Source organism: Solanum verrucosum, unplaced genomic scaffold (genome assembly GCF_900185275.1).
Source record: "Solanum verrucosum unplaced genomic scaffold, falcon-dt-bn FXZP01000144.1, whole genome shotgun sequence".
Lineage (NCBI taxonomy): Eukaryota > Viridiplantae > Streptophyta > Magnoliopsida > Solanales > Solanaceae > Solanum > Solanum verrucosum.
In genome coordinates this window covers 1,333,742-1,353,498 of record NW_026020773.1, presented here as the reverse complement: position 1 = coordinate 1,353,498, position 19,757 = coordinate 1,333,742, and the positions used below count along the sequence as shown (strand labels likewise).

Below are 19,757 nucleotides of genomic sequence, written 5' to 3'. Positions count from 1 at the left end.
CTATTATATATTGGAATACATAACCTAATATTCTATGTTGCCTGTTGGACGGTATATCTTTAAAATTTTCAAATTTTGTTCATAAATCGCGCGTGTCTAATGCGTTTTATACCCTTGTCAATGATCCCCAATGCATTTTTGTTTTTGTCCCTTTTTATACCGTTAGTGGAACTAGGAAGTAGCATATATTCTCTACTATTATAAAAATATTCATTTTTCCAATTTTCAAATACTCATATCATTTTTACTTTGAAAATAAAACTTTTTTTTTTCAAATTTCACAATAAAACATGGTCAAATATATGACAAATAATTCCACCAAAAAACTTTGATAAGATAAAGTTGTGAGATTTGTAATTTAAAGATAATTTGGTCGTCAGTTCCTTCTAGGTGGCGTCTTTACCTTGGATTAGAAGTGAAGTTAAACAATCTCTCCACCTATGAGGTAAAAATAAAATATGCGTGCATTTTATTTTTTTCGAACCTCATTTTGAACTACATTAGACATGTTGTTGTAACAATGCGGTTGAAGAACTACAAAAGGTAAAGGAAAAGAAAAAAAAAATGAAAAAAAGGAATTGAAGCCATAGTTATAATAATGCATGGAATTGAATAATTATAAGGAAATCTATGTATTATTTTATATAACTAGTTTTTCGCCACGTGCGTTGTACGTGATTATCAATTCAGAAAATTTAAGCGAAGATTTGAATACATGAGTTTTGCACAAAATAATATGGTAGATTCTTTTGTGAATGTTCAATGTGGATCGTCATATATATCTTTTATTCACGCGAGTTAAAAGCAATAATGTATATATTTATTTCAATTTGATGAGGTTCAATTATGTGATTAGTTGTATCTCACTAATATTACCTTATAGACGATATTTGTTGTGTATTTTTCTAGTCATCTAACCAGATTTGCTTTGCACGTGTATTCCACATTGATCTGTTTAGACATCATATGAACATATGGAGAACAACTACATTTTATTTTTTAGAACTAGTTTTGTATATTAATTTTTATTTTATAAGTTATAACACAATAGATGACGTTCTTGTTTGGGCTCTCACATTTGACTTCTCAATTGATTGTGTACATAAATCAAAGATGGTTATTTGACTGTCCCTAGTTAACTAAGAAAAATTCCCTTTTTTTTTACCTGAAAAACTAAAAGTAAAAATTAAAGAATATATTATATCAGTGAAATCATATATATAATAACATGTTTATCTTACACCCAACAAAGATATAGTTCATATACTTATAAACAATTTTAAATTTATTCAACCAAGCATGATTCTTTCAAGGAAAATAACAACATCGTGTTATCACATATATATGGGCAGTATAATAATATTAAAAATTATTGGTCAAAAGTTATTAAGGAAAGATGAAAGATAGAAATAATTAATATAATAATTATGAGAATTCATAATATTATAACTAAATAATGTAAAAGAGTGTGAATAATGTTTACAATAATTAGTAATAAGAGAATTTATAATGTTATAATTAAAGAATTAATGTGCAGTAAATGAATTTCTAATAGATTGTATACTTACATAAATAAATAGGTATTTTAATTAATGTTACTATTTTTTTTTTTGTAGTTATTAGATTTTAATTTAGTGTAGAAACAAAATGAAAATGTTTATTTCATATTAATGAATATAAAATTTATTTTTTTAATGATAAATTTTAAATGATTCATATATTTTCACATTTGTTGTGAGTTTTTTTTTTTAAAAAAAGAACTCGGAACATTTTAAAATAATATATTTGAAGTTAGAAGATCTTGTTAACTTGATAATACATTCGTGACATATATAAATACCACCAAATATATTATATAGATAGATTTGCATTAATGAAAATATTATCTTAGAAAAATTAGCTATTAAATATATAATAAAAATTAAACTAATACAAACTTCAACTCGCGTTATTACAAGTTATGAACTTTTCTTTGTCGAAAATACTAAAATATTAAGAAATAGTAAATTCGTAAAACTAAAGGACAATGTTTATATAGTAATAACTATTTTGATGCAAACTTCTTGACAATCTAAATCACATAAGAAACATTTATGAATAAAGTCATTCTTTTGTCTTGAGCATCAACTCTTGAGAAGTTTAATAAATTTGGAATAAGATATTCAGAAGCATATATCTACATCGCAAGAGAAATTATAAACAAAAGCAAATCAATTTAGACTACATCATGTTAACTTCATATATTGGAACATTACATACTAATGTATATACTAAGCGAAAAAATAATGATTATATCATTAGAATTATTTTCCTCAAGCACTCGAGGTTAAGAAATATACCTTCTTAGGATAGAACGACTAACTTCATCAGAATAGTGGTATCTTATACTCAGCTAAACTTCGAACTCACTCAACGACAATAAATCAGACAAAAAAAATTAAAATGCAAGAAGAATAGCCGAATATTAAAAAAAATTGTGGTTGAAAAATGAGAGGGATCCCCTCTATTTATAGTCAACAAAGGGTAATATGAACAAGTGTTTTTTGTGTCTTATCTGAAAAGTCATGACGTTTTAGAGAAGTCACAACCCTTTGAAAAAGTCACAACTTATTGAAAAAACCACAACTCTTTGAAAAAGTCACAACTCATCGAAAAATCACAACCCTTTGAAAAAAGTCACAACTCATCAGAAAAGTTACAACCTAAGTTAGGGATATTATAGTAATATAACATTCAAGTGAGGAGTTCATGCTTTTAAGGTAATATAGATAATATATGAATTAGTTATGCATACCGGGGTAGCTCTACATTTTTCAAAAGTAATTAATTGAGGGTATAATAGGTAAAAAAAATTTGTTATTTCTTGATTTGTCATAATGGACAAGTAATTAGGGACAACTAAAAAATGAAAAGTGGACAAGTAATTAAGGACATAGGGGAGAGAAGGCCCAAAATAGTCCTTCATCTTTGGGTTAAGACTCAAAGTCATCCTTGAGTTTTCAGATGGAACACTAATAGTCCCTCATGTTTGCAATATTGGTGCACTTTTGGTCCTCCTCCAAAATTTTACCTATTTTTTAACATTGATTTTATTCATAATTTATCCATGGAATGTTTAATCGTCATTTTATATAATTAGTAGAAATAATAACTCCATGTGAGAGATTGTGAGAAGAAAAACACATTGTTTTATTTAGTAGAAATCGTATTGCAGGTTAAGTCGAGAGGTTCATCACGATGATTTCGTGTGCAATAGTACATATTTTTTTTTTCTTGCAATGTCATATGTTAAATTTTTCTTAGTTTAGCTGTAGTAATTTTTATACTGAACATAACAAGGTATTCTTCTTCTCACCTTCTCTCACATAGAGTTATTATTTCTACTAAATATATAAAAAGACGATGGGACATTCCTTACATAAAATTATGAACTAAAATAAATGTTAAAAAATAGGCAAAAGTTTAGGGGAGGATCGAAAGTGCACCAATATTGCAAACATGGAGGACTATAAGTGCTCCATGTGAAAACTCAAGGATGACTTTGAGTCTTAACTCAAAGATGAGGGCCTTCTTTCGACGGAGGGAGAGTAAATAATATGAATTTACCTAAGTATAATATTATGTATTGGAAATTTGGAATAGATAACCTAATATTCTATGTTGCCTGTTGGACTGTTTATCTTTAAATTTTTCAAATTTTGTTCATAAATTGACTGATGTGATGTGTTTTATACCTTGTCAATGATCCCCAATGCATTTTTATTTTTGTCCCTTTTTATAGCGTTAATGGAACTAGGAAGTAGCATATATAATAATAATAATAATAATAATAATAATAATAATAATAATAATAATAATAATAAACTTTACTTTGTTGCATATATTAAACGGCAATATAGAAATTGACATAAAATCTTGTGATTTTGTTAGATATCAAGGAAGCATTAGCATTAAAAAAAATATTCATTTTTTCCAATTTTCAAATACTCTTATCATTTTTACTTTGAATTTTTTTATTTTTTCAAATTTCACAATAAAACATGGTCAAACATCTAACAAATAATTCCATCAAAAAACTCGGATAGGATAAAGTTGTGAGATTTACACTTTAAAGATAATTTGTCAGTTTCTTCTAGTTGGCCTTTTTGCCTTGGAATAAAAGCGAAGTTAAACAACCTCTCCACCAATGAGGTAAAGATAAAATATGCTTACATTTTATTTTTTTCGGACCTCATTTTGAACTACATTAGACATTGTTGTAACAATGCGGTTGAAGAACTACAAAAGAAAAAGGAAAGAAAAAATAAAATAAAAAAAGGAATTGTAGCCATAGTTATAATAATGCATGGAATAATTTTAAGGGAATCTATGTATTATTTTATATAATAATGTATGAATTAGTTATGCATACAGGGGCCGTTTGGTAGACGAATGGTAGATAGATAGGAAATAAGTTACCCTTGCTAACACCCAAAAGGCAAACTCTTAGCTTTCACGGCAAGGAGTTTCGAACTTGAGACCTCCAAAATGCAAGTCCCAAGCCCAAACCACCAAGCCACCCCAAAGGGTTTATCATATATCAACTACTCTACCCTCTATCATGTATAAAATAATACATAAATTTCGTCATAATTTATACATGTATTAATTATACAAGTTTCCAGTTACAAACCAAACACCATATTAATCTTACACAAGAATAATTTACCTTCTAATCAGCTATCAAACGTAGTATTACTTATGCATAATTTAATACAGATACATAACTCACCTTTAAATAAGCTACCAAACAACTAACTTATAGTTTTTAAAAGACTACCAAAATGTTTACTTAAAAGCTCATACAATAATAGGAGGTTGTTGTATTTTGTGTCATTTCCTCTCAAGAAGTTTCATAATGAGTATAATGATCCTATAGTATCTCGATGTAATTTATTCTTAACAAATAAGGGTGAAAGAAAGCAAGTAAGAAAGATTGAGAAATACAATCATTTAATTTAACTTGTTAAAATTCAAATTTACTATTGTAAAAAACAAGTTCAATGGATTTCGTCGAAACGAGTTAATTTGAAGCACCAAAAATGATGATTAAAAATTGGGGGCGTTCCGAGAACCGAACTCGGGACCTCTCGCACCCAAAGCGAGAATCATACCACTAGACCAAACGCCCACATTTGCTCTTCAATTGTAGATAGTATATATGTAAAACAATAATATTGTATTTAGTATGACTATAGTAGCAAGTAGCAAGTTGTACAATATAAAAAATGGTAATGAAATACATTCTATCTTTAAGTGATGTTTCCTCACATTTTCAAAGAAATTTCATTTAACAAGTGTTTTTTTCGAGTCAGGGATCTTATCAGAAACAACATATTTATCTTCCTTAATGTAGGGGTAAGGGTAGTGTACACCCCACCTATCCCAAATCCCATTTATGAGTTCACACTCGGTATGCTTATTACTTTTCCTTCTATTTGCACCTTTAGAGGGAGCATATTTTTACTTCATTATATCTTCAAAACATATATTAAGAAATCAATTAAATATGTATAAGGGATGTGTTTGGTATGATTTTATATCAAGAAAAATTATACGTAATCTAATAAAATAATATGAATTTACTTAAGTATAATATTATATATTGGAATAAATAACCTAATATTCTATGTTACCTGTTGGACGGTATATCTTTAAAAATTTTAAATTTTTCTCATAAATCGCATTTGAGGCATGCGTTTTATGCCTTATGAATGATCGTCATTCCTCAATGCATTTTTATAGCTGTCCCTTTTTATAGCGTTAATGGAGCTAGGAAGTAGCATATAGTCTCTACCATTATTAAAAAAACAAAAAAAAAAAACTTTACTTTGTTGCATATATTAAACGGTAATATGGAAATTGAAATAAAATCTCGTGATTTTGTTAGATATCAAGGAAGCATTATCATAAAAAAAAAAAAAAATCATTTTTTTCCAATTTTCAAATGCTCTTTATCATTTTTACATTGAAAATCATTTTTTATTTTTTTTCAGATTTCACAATAAAACATGGTTAAACATCTGACAAATGTGAGATTTGCACTTTAAAGATAATTTACCTTCTAATCAACTATCAAACATGATATTACTTATGCATAATTTAATACATATATAATTTACCTTTATCAAACAACTCCTTATAATTTTTAAAAGACTGCCAAATGTTTACTTAAAAGCTCATAGAATAATAGGAGGTTGTTGTATTTTGTGTCATTTCCTCTTTGATTTACTGTATCTTCAAGAAGTTTCATCATGAGTATAATGACCCTATAGTATCTCGATGTAACTTATTCTCAACCAATAAGGGTGAAAGAAGCAAGTAAGAATGATTGAGAAATAAAATCATATGATCTAACTTGTTAAATTTAAATTTACTATCGTATAAAACAAGTTCAACGGATTTCATCGCGACGAGCTAATTCGAAGCACCAAAAAATGATGATTAAAAATTGGGGGCGTTCCGAGAATCGAACTCGGGACCTCTCGCACCCAAAGCGAGAATCATACCACTAGACCAAACGCCCACAATGATTCTCATCCGACAAAGTATTAAATAAATTATATTCTGTGTTTAGTTTGACTAATAACAAAGATACAATGAGAAAAAAAAATGCTAATGAAAGTAAAAATTGTGTTAGTCAATGATACATGTTACAAATCATAAAATCACACCAAATATTATGCTATATACAACTATACAAGCATATAATTAGGAATTCAGTTCACTATTGGATGACTATCTACGATATCATGGAACTCAGTGACAGAGCCAGAGTTTTCACCAAGGGAAATTCAAAATATAAAGTAGTAAAAAGATATACATAATAACCAGTTTCGACATTGTATATACAATGTAAATTTCTAACCAAGAAGACTTGGACGAATCCCCCTTTCGTCCCCTTAGCTCCGCCCTTGATCATAGTTAAAGAACTTTACACTGAAGTCAGTAAGTTTAACAGCAAATTGAAGAAACTCTGCTGCTTTTACACTGTCAATATTGATCACATCCTCCCTTTGACAACTCAGGTGCATCGGGCACGAATCCCCTGCCTCCAAATAGGGGTCGCATAAAAGCATCATCGAACCTTCTCCAATGGTTATGAATAGTGTGAGAGGGTTCCTTCAGTAGAATGCTCAAACTAGATGGTCGTAAGGGATCAACATTTCCCATCTCAACTTCGACTTCTTGCCCGTTAGTGAGAAGTGGGCGTGCAAACGATTGTTCAGAAGAGATCAGGTTGTTGAAACCTTGTGATGAAGGCAACAAGAACCTTACAAGAGGTTTGGTTATCAACCCAAACACCTAAAAGGGATCAAAACAATTAGATTTAGCTCAATCAAAGTTAACTCACTATAACTTCTACCTACTTCTTAGTTTTACTATGGTCGAGATGAGTTTATATGGAGTAACATGGTCAGTGATGATTCATATAGCTGACACCAACTTGTTTAAGACTGAAGTGTTGTTGTTGTTGTAAATGAAGAATGTCGACTTGAGAATTTTCTTATCTTCCAATGAATGCATACAAATTTTTATATATGTGAGGACTATTGTTTCATCTCATTTTGGGGTAAGGGCTAGCAATGACGGATCCAAGATTTTCACAAACGAACGTCAAAATATAAAAAGGTAAACACACGAAAAAATCAAGGGGATTCAACATATAGTATATATACATTAAAAAAAAAGAGCTGGAGAAAGGAAAGACGAAGTTACCACTGTACTGAAGAGGACTATTGTAATTGTGCTGGTGATCATAACTGCATTTCCTGGCTGTTGGGTGTGGCCAAACCTTGTAAACTGCACGCAGGAATCACACTTCAATAAACGCGATGTCACTTTTAAAATACAAATACATTCTTTCTGAAAAAGCCTTTAGTGAGAAAGGAGTAAAAGAGCGCATTGCAGCAGAGATTTGCACTAATATATTTAACTAACAAGATACGTTTTGAGTTTTCCGTATCCTACCCTCACTTATTTCGGGTAAACAAAAAACAAACTGTAACGTACTGAAAATTCCAATTTTATCGGATTGTCCCCAAAGGACACATGCGCCATACACATTTTAGAAGAAGAGCTGATAAGTTCAAAGAATCGACCTGGTTATAAGCCAATGCCATGGAAACAGATCCTCGCATTAAACCAGCCCACCATATTGTAACCTGTGAAGTTGATGATTTATTATTATTCCGGTAAGATTTAGCAACACCGGCTGCAAGGGACTAGGACAACAAATGAGATATAACCTGTTGTTTGAGACCAAACTTGTCATGCTCAGATCGCTTCAAGCAATTGGATAACAGAGACAACGGGAACACGAAACATGCCCTTCCAACCAGAACCAGGCCAAGCAAAGCAGCGCTTATCCCAACAGATTTTCCAGGACTATGAAATGGAAAATCCACAAAATGAGAATTAAATTAGATTAAAAAGGCCAATAAATGGAACTCAGAGACACAATTTATGAAATGGATATGACATCTTACCTGTCTTTAACGAATCTCCATTTCTCAATATCTAAGGCATCCATACCAACATAAAGGAAAATGAAAATCTCCGCAATAAATGACAGTGTTGCAAAAGCATGTCTGTGAAAAAATAAAATTAGTTAAACTAAGAAACACGTACATAACTTCTTTGAGAAGTTCCTTAAGAAGGATAAAGACGTTCGGAATAAGTGATTTTTGAGTAAGCATACCTTGTTGTCACTTTAGAATTAACAGTCACATTATGCCAGGTATAGTGTGACATGACAATACCACAGATAAATACTGTAAGAATTCCACTTAAGTCAAACAGCTGAAAGGCAGGGACAAATGATCACAATCAATAATTACACAAACTACATCACGTAGAGGTAACAAGTTTTAACATCTGTACAGCTATTCAATTGTACAGAAACTTACTTCTGCCATCACGTATGAAAGGTAAGCCATGAGAATCATGAGAGCAACTTCACGATCAGTTGAGTGCCTACAAGTGGAATGGACGGCTTTTAGAGTTACAAATGCCAAATACATATAGATATATACACGTTGATACCCAAGGAACACAGATTCTTAACATCCAAAATCCTCTTTAAAAGTCTTTTCCTAAATCATATTTATAATAGGTCCAAACTCAGTATTACTACATCGAATCAAGATTCCTCGACGAGACTCACTACCTTGAATAGTTAGTCCCCTGTGTCAGAATGGTAACTAATATCTCAATTTTTATTAGGAACTAGGAAACCAACTATCTCACAGTGACTACAAATAATATTGGCATTATCAGAAAAAAATGTAAAAATTTTAAAGCAAAGAGAAGCTTTCAGGAATTAAACTTCACGGATATCACTGATTAAACTCAGTTTAATTTATAGTAGGAAAAACAATAACAGCAACAATATACCCAGTGTAGTCCTACAAAGTGGGGTCTGGGGAGGATAGAATATGCACAGACCTTACCCCTACCTCAGTGATAGAAAGGTTGTTTCCGATAGACCCTCAACTCATGAAAAAAACAGTCCAGAAAAAAGGAGTAACAAAAGTACAAGAAACAACTGATAATAACAAAAGCAACAAGTAGTAACAGAACAGTACTTCAACAAAAACAATACGATAATCAAGGTACAAGGAATCAACAGATAGTAACATGAATTGAAGGACAAGAAACTGCAGGAGCAGTAGGAAAAACAACAATAATTAGAAAAAGGCTTTGCTGTCAAGGGCCAGTATGTCAAGAAAAAAACTCCTATAGTAGCTTATGACATTCAATAAGTGGGAATTTTCCTAGCTCTGTAATCACTTTTTCTTGTCTTGACCGGTAAGCCAAAAACTTGCGCCTTGAAGAAAATCAGATTAATTAATAATTGGACACGAAACGAAAGACATATAATAGTAAACTAATTAATAAATTACAACTATAAGAAAGAAAAATGGAATAAAGACAGGCTTACCTGCCAAGATATATCTTTTTTATTAGGTACGCACTTAGCAATCCAATCTGCATTCAAGAGCAAGATGTCGTAAATAATGATAGATGGTTAGCATAATCTGATCAAACGAGGGAGCTGGAAAAAAACAGAAAAAAAATTACCTAGTTCTAACATCATTGCTTAAGAGATCAGAAATTTTCAGACTTGCTCAAACAGGAAAATACAAAGGCATTACAGAGGAAATAGTAGATGTCATGCCAATGAATACAAATTCTTATACAACCAAAAAAAAAGAAGGTTAATACAAGTCAAATAATGTCAGCTGTTTTGGCATCACTGAAAAGAGAAATGGGATCCATTTCCACAAGATAGTGGAGCCGAGCGAATAAGGAAGCCCTAGGTAATGCAACTATAAATCTTATGGAGAATTTGATCTTGGCACAGGTTGAACATTGCGGTATGCTTAACACATGCAAATCGGATAGTAAGCGGTGTTCTCATGGATGGCAAACAACAACAGTATGAAACGGCTGTTAGTACCCTGTGGCCTGATGAGAAAAAGGGAAAGTCTGCTGAAGAGGGACCCGTGTCTTATTAGCTTGTCGGTGAGAAAATAGAGGACAAACGTAGAAAGGATTGGCAAATGCGCGTAAAACATAAAGCAAGAAAGTGAGCTACTCACCAAAACTCCAAGGAAAGTGCTTGCAAGAAACAGGTAGAGAAAATTTCCAGCGAACACTAAAGCAGCCCTTGAGTTGATGTGGGAGAGGTCCAACTTCTGGATCGCATTAAAGAGCACCACAGATGTTGCATCATTTACCACCCCTTCCCCAAAGACTAGACTATAGAGTCGAGGCGTCTCGTCCTGATTAAGCACCTGAGAATTAAACTCATAACATTCAGTTTACACAAGTTGCTAACTCAATAATTATCCATTTTACCACAGTACAGCCGCAACATTTGGAGGAAATCCATACCTGCAAGGTGCAAACAGAGTCTGTTGCTGAAAAAATTGCTCCAATCGCTACGAAAAAAGTATTTGAAATTATCAGAAGATAAGAGGTCAAAATCAATTTACAGAAAAATGCCATCCGCAGAAAGACTGAGCTTAAATTTTATCCATATCATTAAATCAAATTATTATATGACGATTACTTCTTAGGTTATGTTGCTCGGACTCTTCAAAAATGTTGTCACACCTGTGTCGAATCCTCCAAAAAGGCATTACTTTTGGAGGATCCAAACATGCACATGTTGACATTTTTGAAGAGTCCGAGTAACATAGTTCTTACGCACTCAAATCCAAACTAAGAAAATACTCTCACAAGGTTATGGTACCACGGTGGCAGAGGTGGAGACCCGGCGAGAGATAAGGGATCCAAGAAAACACTAAGAAATTACAGGTGGAAGTCAAACTCATAGTTTAAAATATCTTTTGAAACTTTTTTACTACTGCATAGAAGCTTTCCTTGTGTTAATGAGATACTACAACCAATATATATATACATAAAACACAATATTTTGTTCCTAACCCTCATATTAGTCATTTTTTCTCCTTTGCTTACTCTTAAGCAAATGAGGCCCTGTTGTAACAACCAAAAGTATAACATCTACAAGTGATAACCTGAAACATCAACTGCAATCGAAAGAAGAGGAAAGACTAGTACCGAGATAATCTCGTAGCTCCAGAAAGCCAATATCAAGCTTTCCCAATAACTCCTTTGCGCCTAAAACAAAATTTTCAAGTTAGGGCGACCAAGAGAGATATCCCATGTAAAAACTAAAAACAAAATCAACAACTAGTGAAATTCTCAAGGAGGAAGGACGAAAATGAACCATTGGTAAAACCTGATAACTAGTAAATTATTTTTGGCTTCTACACGGTGAAGAATTTAACTATTAAGAAACCATTTTGCTGTATGCAGTAGAAGAAAGGACAAGACATTTGGAATATGCAAATACTGTAACCTTGATCTTCTTCTTTCTTTTTGTTCTTTTGAGAACGACAAATACACTATCCTTGATCATAAGTCATAACAGCTTGAGTAAAGCACCTACATGAATGTGCCTTTCAAATAAAGAACTGGAGGTGTTTTACAAGTTACAAGCACATTCAAAATCATTTAAGTCTGTAAATGTGCAAAATTGCATTCTAACACTGTGTTAAAGCATTTTAAAGAAATGTGAATATTTGTGACGTAAGGACAATGTTCTTGAGAAGAAATTTGGATAAGGTAAACATAGAAATTCTTACCTACTTCTTTAAGTTGCTCTACTAGATGCTGTCATACGGAGTTAAGGACATGTCATTCAAATGCTAATTCACATCTTCTTTAATTGATTCAGATTTCAACTAACTCTAGCCTAAGACCAACTCCCCCTCCAAGATCACTACAACCATTAATAAAGTAAAAATGTTAATATGAGAGTTCAACTTCAGCTCATTTAACATCGGAACAAGCGAAAAAGAACCTCGCTCCAGCTCCCTTTACACAAGGTATTTACTTTCTTAAGTTGACTGAAGAGGACTGAGAAAGTATGGCCTACCAAGTGATATGATGCTGAAAGATATCAATGTTCCGACGGCACCAAACAACATAATGGTCATAAAATTCCTAAAAAACTGCTTCTTTTTCACCTGAAAACTGATGAGGTGCAAATGCTGAAGTCAGTCTCATAGAATTTAACATCTAAAAAACTTGCAGCTCTTTTCTTTTTTGTTTTCTGTCTAATTGTCAGTTATCAATAACAACAGCAGGCGTTAATGTGGACAATCCTTATGTATACAGTATACGGTAAAAATCAGGCTCTAGACTCGGACCAATCAGGAAGTGAAACGTGGCAAAAGGAACGCATAGGAATTAGGACATGATCAGTAGATGATACGCATGGCATCTTTTCTAAGTGTGCTTGGTGGAAGCAGTCTTCTTTATACAGGATCTGGACAAGTGATCAGTGCCACATCCGTAAGGTCCATCTAGCTCCGAAAACATGAGATTGAATATTACTCGGCAACCGGTTAGAACAGGATCAAGAATATAGCCATTATGGAATCACTAACCGTTGCTTTATGATAATTGATGAGAAATTAATAGGTTTTATTAGAAGGGGTGTATTTCGTAAGTCTTGTCCTTGGACGTTCAGCTATAAATACTGCATGTATCTTCTGTTAGTAATGATGAGATTCTGATCATGACACAAGTCTTATACTATCATCTTACTTCTATTTTGTCAAGATACTAAGCTCCTTTGTTATAAGGAATTACCAATAAAGTCAAGATATCTGGTGATAGCTAGAAGATCTGGAATTCAGGCTCTTCACATTTTCTAAACTGAAATGCTTCATTTTGTTATTTTCTTTGTCTTGTTCATACTGATTCAACAGTTTATAGCATTCTAGTCTTATACTTTCGTCAACTCAATCCATGTGTCCTTAGACCTCGCGTATAAATTCAAGTATTCAACTGTACCTTTTTTGGGCTAAACACCTTAGTCTAAATGTTCTTTCTCTTCCATATTCAGATTAGGGAGAACAAAACTTGTAATATGCAACAATGCAATAAACGAACTCAAATAACTGTGGCAACCCCATTAAAATTGACATGTCACTATAAAGGCAAGAAGAAAACAACTTACCCAGCATTAAATATGATGGGTGGCAGAACATAAATGAAGAAGAGTTGTTCGTCAAATTCTAAGAGATGAGAGCTCTTTCCTTTAGTAGTTAACAAAATGATGCCTCCTGTACATAAACCCTGCCACGAGAACAACAAAGATCGTCCATTGCAGCAAAATCCAAAAGCATAGTCCACTATAAAAATGTGTTGAAGAAAATTCACAAAAATATCATCATTCATGAACGTATATGCGTCTACACAGACTAAAGTTGTGGTCTAGCGGTTACAACTTTATTCTACACCACTTAGGCGTAGAGTTCAAATCTTACTAAGGGCATTCCTCTTCTAGTTCGTACAAGGAGGTAACATTATGCATGTAATGTGTGCATGGACTAAAATTGCAGCCTATTGGTTACAACTTCACGCCACTTGGGTGCAAAGTTCAAATCTTACTAAGGGTTTTCCTTCTTCTAGCTCGTATAAGGGGTAACATTATGCATGTATATGTGTTTTCTCAAGCTAAATTGCAGTACTGTGATTAAAACTTTACTTGGCGCCACTTAGGTGCAAAATTTAAATCTTACTAAGGGCACTCCTTCTTATAGCTTGTACATGAGGTAACATTATGCATGTATATGTGTGTGCTCGGGATAATATTGCAGCCTAGTGGTTATAACCTTACTCAACACCACTTAGGTGCAGAATTCAAATCTTACTAAGCACATCCCTCTTCTAGCTCATAGATGAGGTAAATTATGCTTTATATGTGTGTGCTCGGGCTAAAATTGCAGTCTTGTGGTTATAACTTTACTCAACGCCACTTAGGTGCAGAATTCTAATCTTACTAAGCGCAACCCTCTTCTAGCTCGTAGATGAGGTAACATTATGTTTTATATGTGTGTGCTCGAGCTAAAATTGCAGTCTTGTGGTTACAACTTTACTCTAGGCCACTTAGGTGCAGAATTCAAATCTTAAAGGGCATCCCTCTTCTAGCTCGTACATGCAGTGTCCTTTATATATGTGCATACATACAACATTGATTCAGTATAGGAAAAAAGACTCACAATAACCAGAGCGGTGATGGAATCATTAATCCAACGACTCTCTTCAAGAAGATGACCAATCACAATGCATCCACAAAGAAGAGCCACAAACAGAGTTATGGAATCCACAGAAACCTGATCATCATTCGACAATATACTCACCCCCAATCTCGCCACAGCATACAACCCCATAATCGCAACTAGCCACAACTGGTCAAGAAACACAACAATCAGCTCCCTCTGCCTGTTTCGAATGCATATTTCCAATTAAAAGAAACCAACTTTAATCAAGTACCAAGAGTTAAATGACTTGATAGTGTAAACAATTTTTACATCATCAGTGCATAAAACTTGAACCAAGATACAAATATACACATACTATTTCAAAACAAAACATTTATACTAAGTTTGAACAAGAAGGCCGCCGCTTTTGCATTTTCACTTTTCACAAGTGTCAGCAGGTTCAGTAAGTGCCTGGAAAGGGCGCCAGCGGATACTCCGCGTACTGTTTCATTCAACTACAATCCTTCATCTAAGTGGACTAAACACACAATAGATACAAACAAGTGTACATTCCTGACATCACCACAACTATGTAACTAATACGAGCTATGGGTTCGGTTCCAAGTTCAAAACCCATACACTTCAAATCATGACGTTAAAATTCATATACTTCAAATCCTGACTCTGTCTCTAATCACATGACATAATATGAAACAACAAATGACAATTAACAGTAAAAAAAAATCCTCTTTTTTTAACCCATGGGTGCAAAATACAACTTCTACAAATGACATTACACATTGAATATATTCTATATCCTCCCCACCCTCCAACACACGTGATCTTCGCCCATCTCCACCACCGCCACTCCCACCTTGTCTAGATTATATACGAATACTTTTAAAATACTTCCTTTGTTTCAATTTGATTATATTTATATGTTCTTAAACTAAAGATACGTAGAATTCACCAAAATATTTGTTAACTTTGTAATCTTAAACATACTATACGAAAAGATGAAATAAAATAGTTGCCCCTAAAAAATACATTCTTTTCTAAATGGACTAAAAATAAATAATCCTTTCATAACAGAACAGAAATACTCATAAAATTACCTTCAATTTGCAGAGCAAATGCAGAAGCAAAATCACAACTAAATGAATGAAAAAAAGTTTAAAAAAAAAAAGTGAAGTAATAAAAACTTTTACCTTTTAATTTGCTGAAAATCTGCAGTTTAGGCAAAATTTTAATTGTATGAAGACAATTAAGAACAAAGACTGAATTTTTTTAATTTTTTTTTTTGCTTAAGGAGGAAGGTACGAATGAAAAAAATAGAATTAGAAGCAAAGTTGGAAAAGGATGTTTTATATACTTTTTATAACTCTTTTAAGTAACCAAAAATATGTGTCCAACTTTGTTACACTTGTGAAAGTCCAAAATTTATTATTTGCTTCGTTAAATAGAGGATTCGGATAAAAATGGAATTTAACATTTTAAATTGATTCTAGATATTGTGAAATCAAAATAAAAAAGTTGAGGAAATAAGATTTAAAATTAACTACTAGTTAATTGTTGTTCTTAAAATAACAATACATTTAAAATTTTGCTAAATTTTATTTATAACTGATTTATAATCGATTTGAGTGTATTTCACATGAGTTGTGACATGACTAGTGCTTATGGTGAAAGTGAATAGGTAGGAAAGCAAAAGATTTGGTCAGTGCAGAAGAATTTGGTCAAGTTATTACTCCCTCCGTTTCACAAAGAGTAGTGAGCTAGTTTGACTTGGCACAAAGTTTTAAAAAATAAATAAGACTTTTGAATCTTGTGGTCCTAAATTAAAGTTATGTCAAATGTACTAAATTGCCCTTCAATCTTGTGGCTTTAAACATGCCACGTGGAAAGTTGAAATTAAAATGTTACCAAAAAAAAAAGAGGTCATTCTTTTTTAAACAAACTAAAAAGGAAAATAGGTCATTCTTTTTTAAACGGAAGAAGTACAATAATTCAGAAAAAGTGTACAAATTCATAATATTCCTCATCTTTTGCAATGTATCACTTTTTTTTTTTACTTTTCTATTTGATTTAGAGCTAAATATATATATATATGCTTTAAAAAAATATTATAAAAGGAAAAGAGAATTTTCAAAAACAAAACCTGCAGATAAATGCAAATGTTATAATTGTGGCGAAGAAGGCCATAAAAGTTACGAATGTAACAAAAAACGAGTCAAAATCTCCAAGATAGATAGAATAGAAATTGATTCATTTTTTATGCTAATATAAGCATTTTAACATGGCATGATATGCAAATAGCATGATTGATTTTGTTAATATGATTCTTCATATTATTTTTGATTCCCTACAGGTACTAAGTATATTTTTTTTGTTTAATCTAGTATAGTATTATATGTGTATTTGAAAAATATATTATGTAACCAAAAGTTTGCGTGTATACCTTCCTTCTCTTTACTCGATAAATAGTCCTATCACCACCGCAGCAGCTCTCCTTTCAGGCCATGAACAATTTTCGTCCTAACGACCTCAGTCTTTGACTACTTCTTACTGTTCCTCCTTTAGGCTGAAGATCGCAACCTTCACTTAAGACTTATTAATGGAGTTTTGAGAAAGAGGGTATAGAAACCAACTTTTATTTCATAATATGATTTTTACATACACACATATACTACCTACTTAATCAAAACATAAACATATACTTTTCCCTAGCGGGAGAAGTTACTACTCACTCACCCTCTTCATACTTAAAGGTACCTAACATTTTTCTAAGATGGGTTTTTTCTGAGAAAATGTAGTCTGCCTTTTCTGTATGAAGTTCCTCTCCTTTTATAGATATAAGGAGGGACTTATTACAAAAGAATAATATTTTAGGGACTTCCCTAAAATATTACATAATTATCTTCTAGTCCTTAGCTTTACTTGATTGCTGGGGCCGGAAGATTCCTTGTGATAAAATAATGGACGTTCCATTGTCTTCTTTTGAATTATTGGCCGACATGATGTGACCTTTCTTTTGTCTTTGAGGAAAAGAAAAGGATTCCTTTTCTTTAATGCTTCTTGACGTAAGTGCTTACGTCATCTTCCTTGTCTTCTTCTTATGCTAATCAGGCATGATCATGATCTAGCATTTTGCATGCTAGTTTCCATGTTTCTTTAGTGGCTCCTAGCCTGTGAAGTTCTATATCGAGTATCCTTTCTTTAAGTTCCTTGGACTTAGTTTTACCTTTAGTAATCAAGACCCAATCGCTGTCTTGATCGATGACTCTACAATCTTCTTTGTAAAATCTTGTAAGAATAGCGTATAAGGCTTTTATTCCCAACGCTCTTCTAGTCTGAATCCATTTTTTATTAAGGTGAGGAAGTTTTTTATCAACTCCGGTAGCCTTAACATTAAATTCTTTAATTTTCTCAACTGAAATATAATTGAGAGTAGGATAATACGCCTGCAAATCTTGACACTCCATTGATATGCTGAAGAATCTGCAGTAAACTCCATTGCCTTGAGCAAAGTTTTTAATTGCTTCGAACAATTTTGATGGAAGTTGGGACAGTTCTTTTAGATCCGGTTTTGTATACACACGATCTAAGTACCCAAATTCAAATAATTGAGCTGTAAAGCCCGGTATTCCATTAGGAAAGATTGACATTCTAGGAAACAAACTTGTTGTTCCTAAAACACCGTACGTCTCTCCACTTTTTTCTGGGAGATTATAGATGTATCTGGTAAAAGCAAGATACTCTTCTTCCTTCGGGTGTTCCTTTCCAACCTGAAAAGAAGAAAAAACTTTTGTTCCTGATGGAACTTGGTTAGTCTTGCTTTCTGGTTTCCCAGATATAATTCTTTCAGCTTTTGCTGATGATGAGCTTGTTGCTTCATTTGCTAGGCTTTTTTCCTGTTCTTTCGATTCAGGAATTGGCATATCCTTGCTTACCATTGAGATGTTTTTGGCACTAGGTGCTGGTGGGACATCTCCTGCCACTTTGTTGGGATTAAAATTCCCTTTCAGTTTTGAATTCTGTGTTGGACGTGTGTCCAGATGCTCACACAAGAGTAAAAACTCTCTCATGTTTTCAGCTTGAGTAGTACTAAGCTGATTTAATTCAGATTGTAACATCCGAGATTGTTCAGACAACCTTGATAGCTCGTTATTTTGAAAAGCTTTTGGCTTTTTTCATCAATGGACTCATCCACTTTCTTCATTCCTTCATATATCCTGTTCATCAGGATTTTTGTCTGATTGTCCATATTGGACGTTTCTAGAGATGAAATCTGCAAGAAAATTATCATTTCCTTTAATGTATTCTATTGAAAATGAATAGAAAGATAATAACACCTGCCATCTGTGCAATCTTCTGTATTGCGGTTTGGAAGGTAGCTTATTAAATATTAGCCCTGAAACTTGAGTATTATCAGTTCTAATAACAAATTATTTTGGTAGAAGAAAAGCAGAAAATTTTCTGATTCCTCCAACAATTGCTAATAATTCCTTTTCATTAGTGGAATATCTTGTTTCTGCATCATTAAAAGTACCACTTGTGTACCTGCAAATTTCATTTAAATCGGTTTGCAATAATGCTCCCCAATGATAATCAGATGCATCAGTTTGTAAAACTAGATTATCACTTTCTTCTGGTAATCTGAGTTTTGGTAACTTAGCGCATTCTTCTTTTAAACTTTTTATACACTGTGTATGTTCTTCGGTCCATCCAAGTCTGTTGGATTTTCTTATAAGTTTTTGTAGAATATTCCGTTTTTTCGCTAAATCCGGAATAAATTCTCCTGCGTAATTTAAACAACCCAGAAATTTTTGAATTTCTTGTTTTGTTGTTAATTTATTAGGAAATTCTACTATCTTTTTTGATATGTGTGATTGGAGTTCGATTCCATTTTTTGAAATAATCATTCCTAAGAATTCTATTTCATTTTTATTGATGTCATAGTCTTCTAATTTATTTAGGAATAGATTTCCTAAAATTAATTCTTGATCACTTTCGTGATTCGTAATGTAACAAGGAACTGTTATCCTTATAGTATCTAGTTGTATTGGTAAGTCTACCATGTTTTTACAACTAAAGTTATTACCTTCAAAGGTTTTGTATGTATAATGCTCTCCT

General features: G+C 32.5%; 1 protein-coding gene and 2 non-coding genes across 4 annotated transcripts; all 3 read right to left on the bottom strand.

The window, feature by feature from the left end:
* Positions 1-5,098: 5,098 nt before the first annotated feature.
* On the bottom strand, positions 5,099-5,170 carry TRNAP-UGG (transfer RNA proline (anticodon UGG)). Its single transcript has one exon. It is a non-coding gene; the product is annotated as a tRNA-Pro (tRNA).
* Positions 5,171-6,493: 1,323 nt separating this feature from the next.
* TRNAP-UGG (transfer RNA proline (anticodon UGG)) lies at positions 6,494-6,565 on the bottom strand. The gene has a single exon. It is a non-coding gene; the product is annotated as a tRNA-Pro (tRNA).
* Positions 6,566-6,932: 367 nt separating this feature from the next.
* LOC125812982 (sodium/hydrogen exchanger 2-like) lies at positions 6,933-15,881 on the bottom strand. 2 transcript variants are annotated; one of them, XM_049492462.1, is made up of 15 exons: positions 15,833-15,881; positions 14,643-14,831; positions 13,598-13,716; positions 12,509-12,606; positions 11,629-11,688; positions 10,939-10,985; positions 10,644-10,838; positions 9,983-10,029; positions 8,949-9,015; positions 8,741-8,841; positions 8,529-8,630; positions 8,289-8,427; positions 8,142-8,204; positions 7,759-7,842; positions 6,933-7,344 (listed from the first exon to the last, which is right to left on the bottom strand). In XM_049492462.1, exons 2-15 carry the CDS (start codon positions 14,811-14,813, stop codon positions 7,033-7,035), a joined length of 1,605 nt encoding a protein of 534 aa, XP_049348419.1. In that variant the 5' UTR covers positions 14,814-14,831; positions 15,833-15,881; the 3' UTR covers positions 6,933-7,032. The 2 variants fall into 2 exon arrangements, with proteins under 2 accessions (XP_049348419.1, XP_049348418.1); XM_049492461.1 differs by lacking the exon at positions 15,833-15,881 and adding an exon at positions 15,740-15,777.
* Between the last annotated feature and the right edge of the window lie 3,876 nt (positions 15,882-19,757).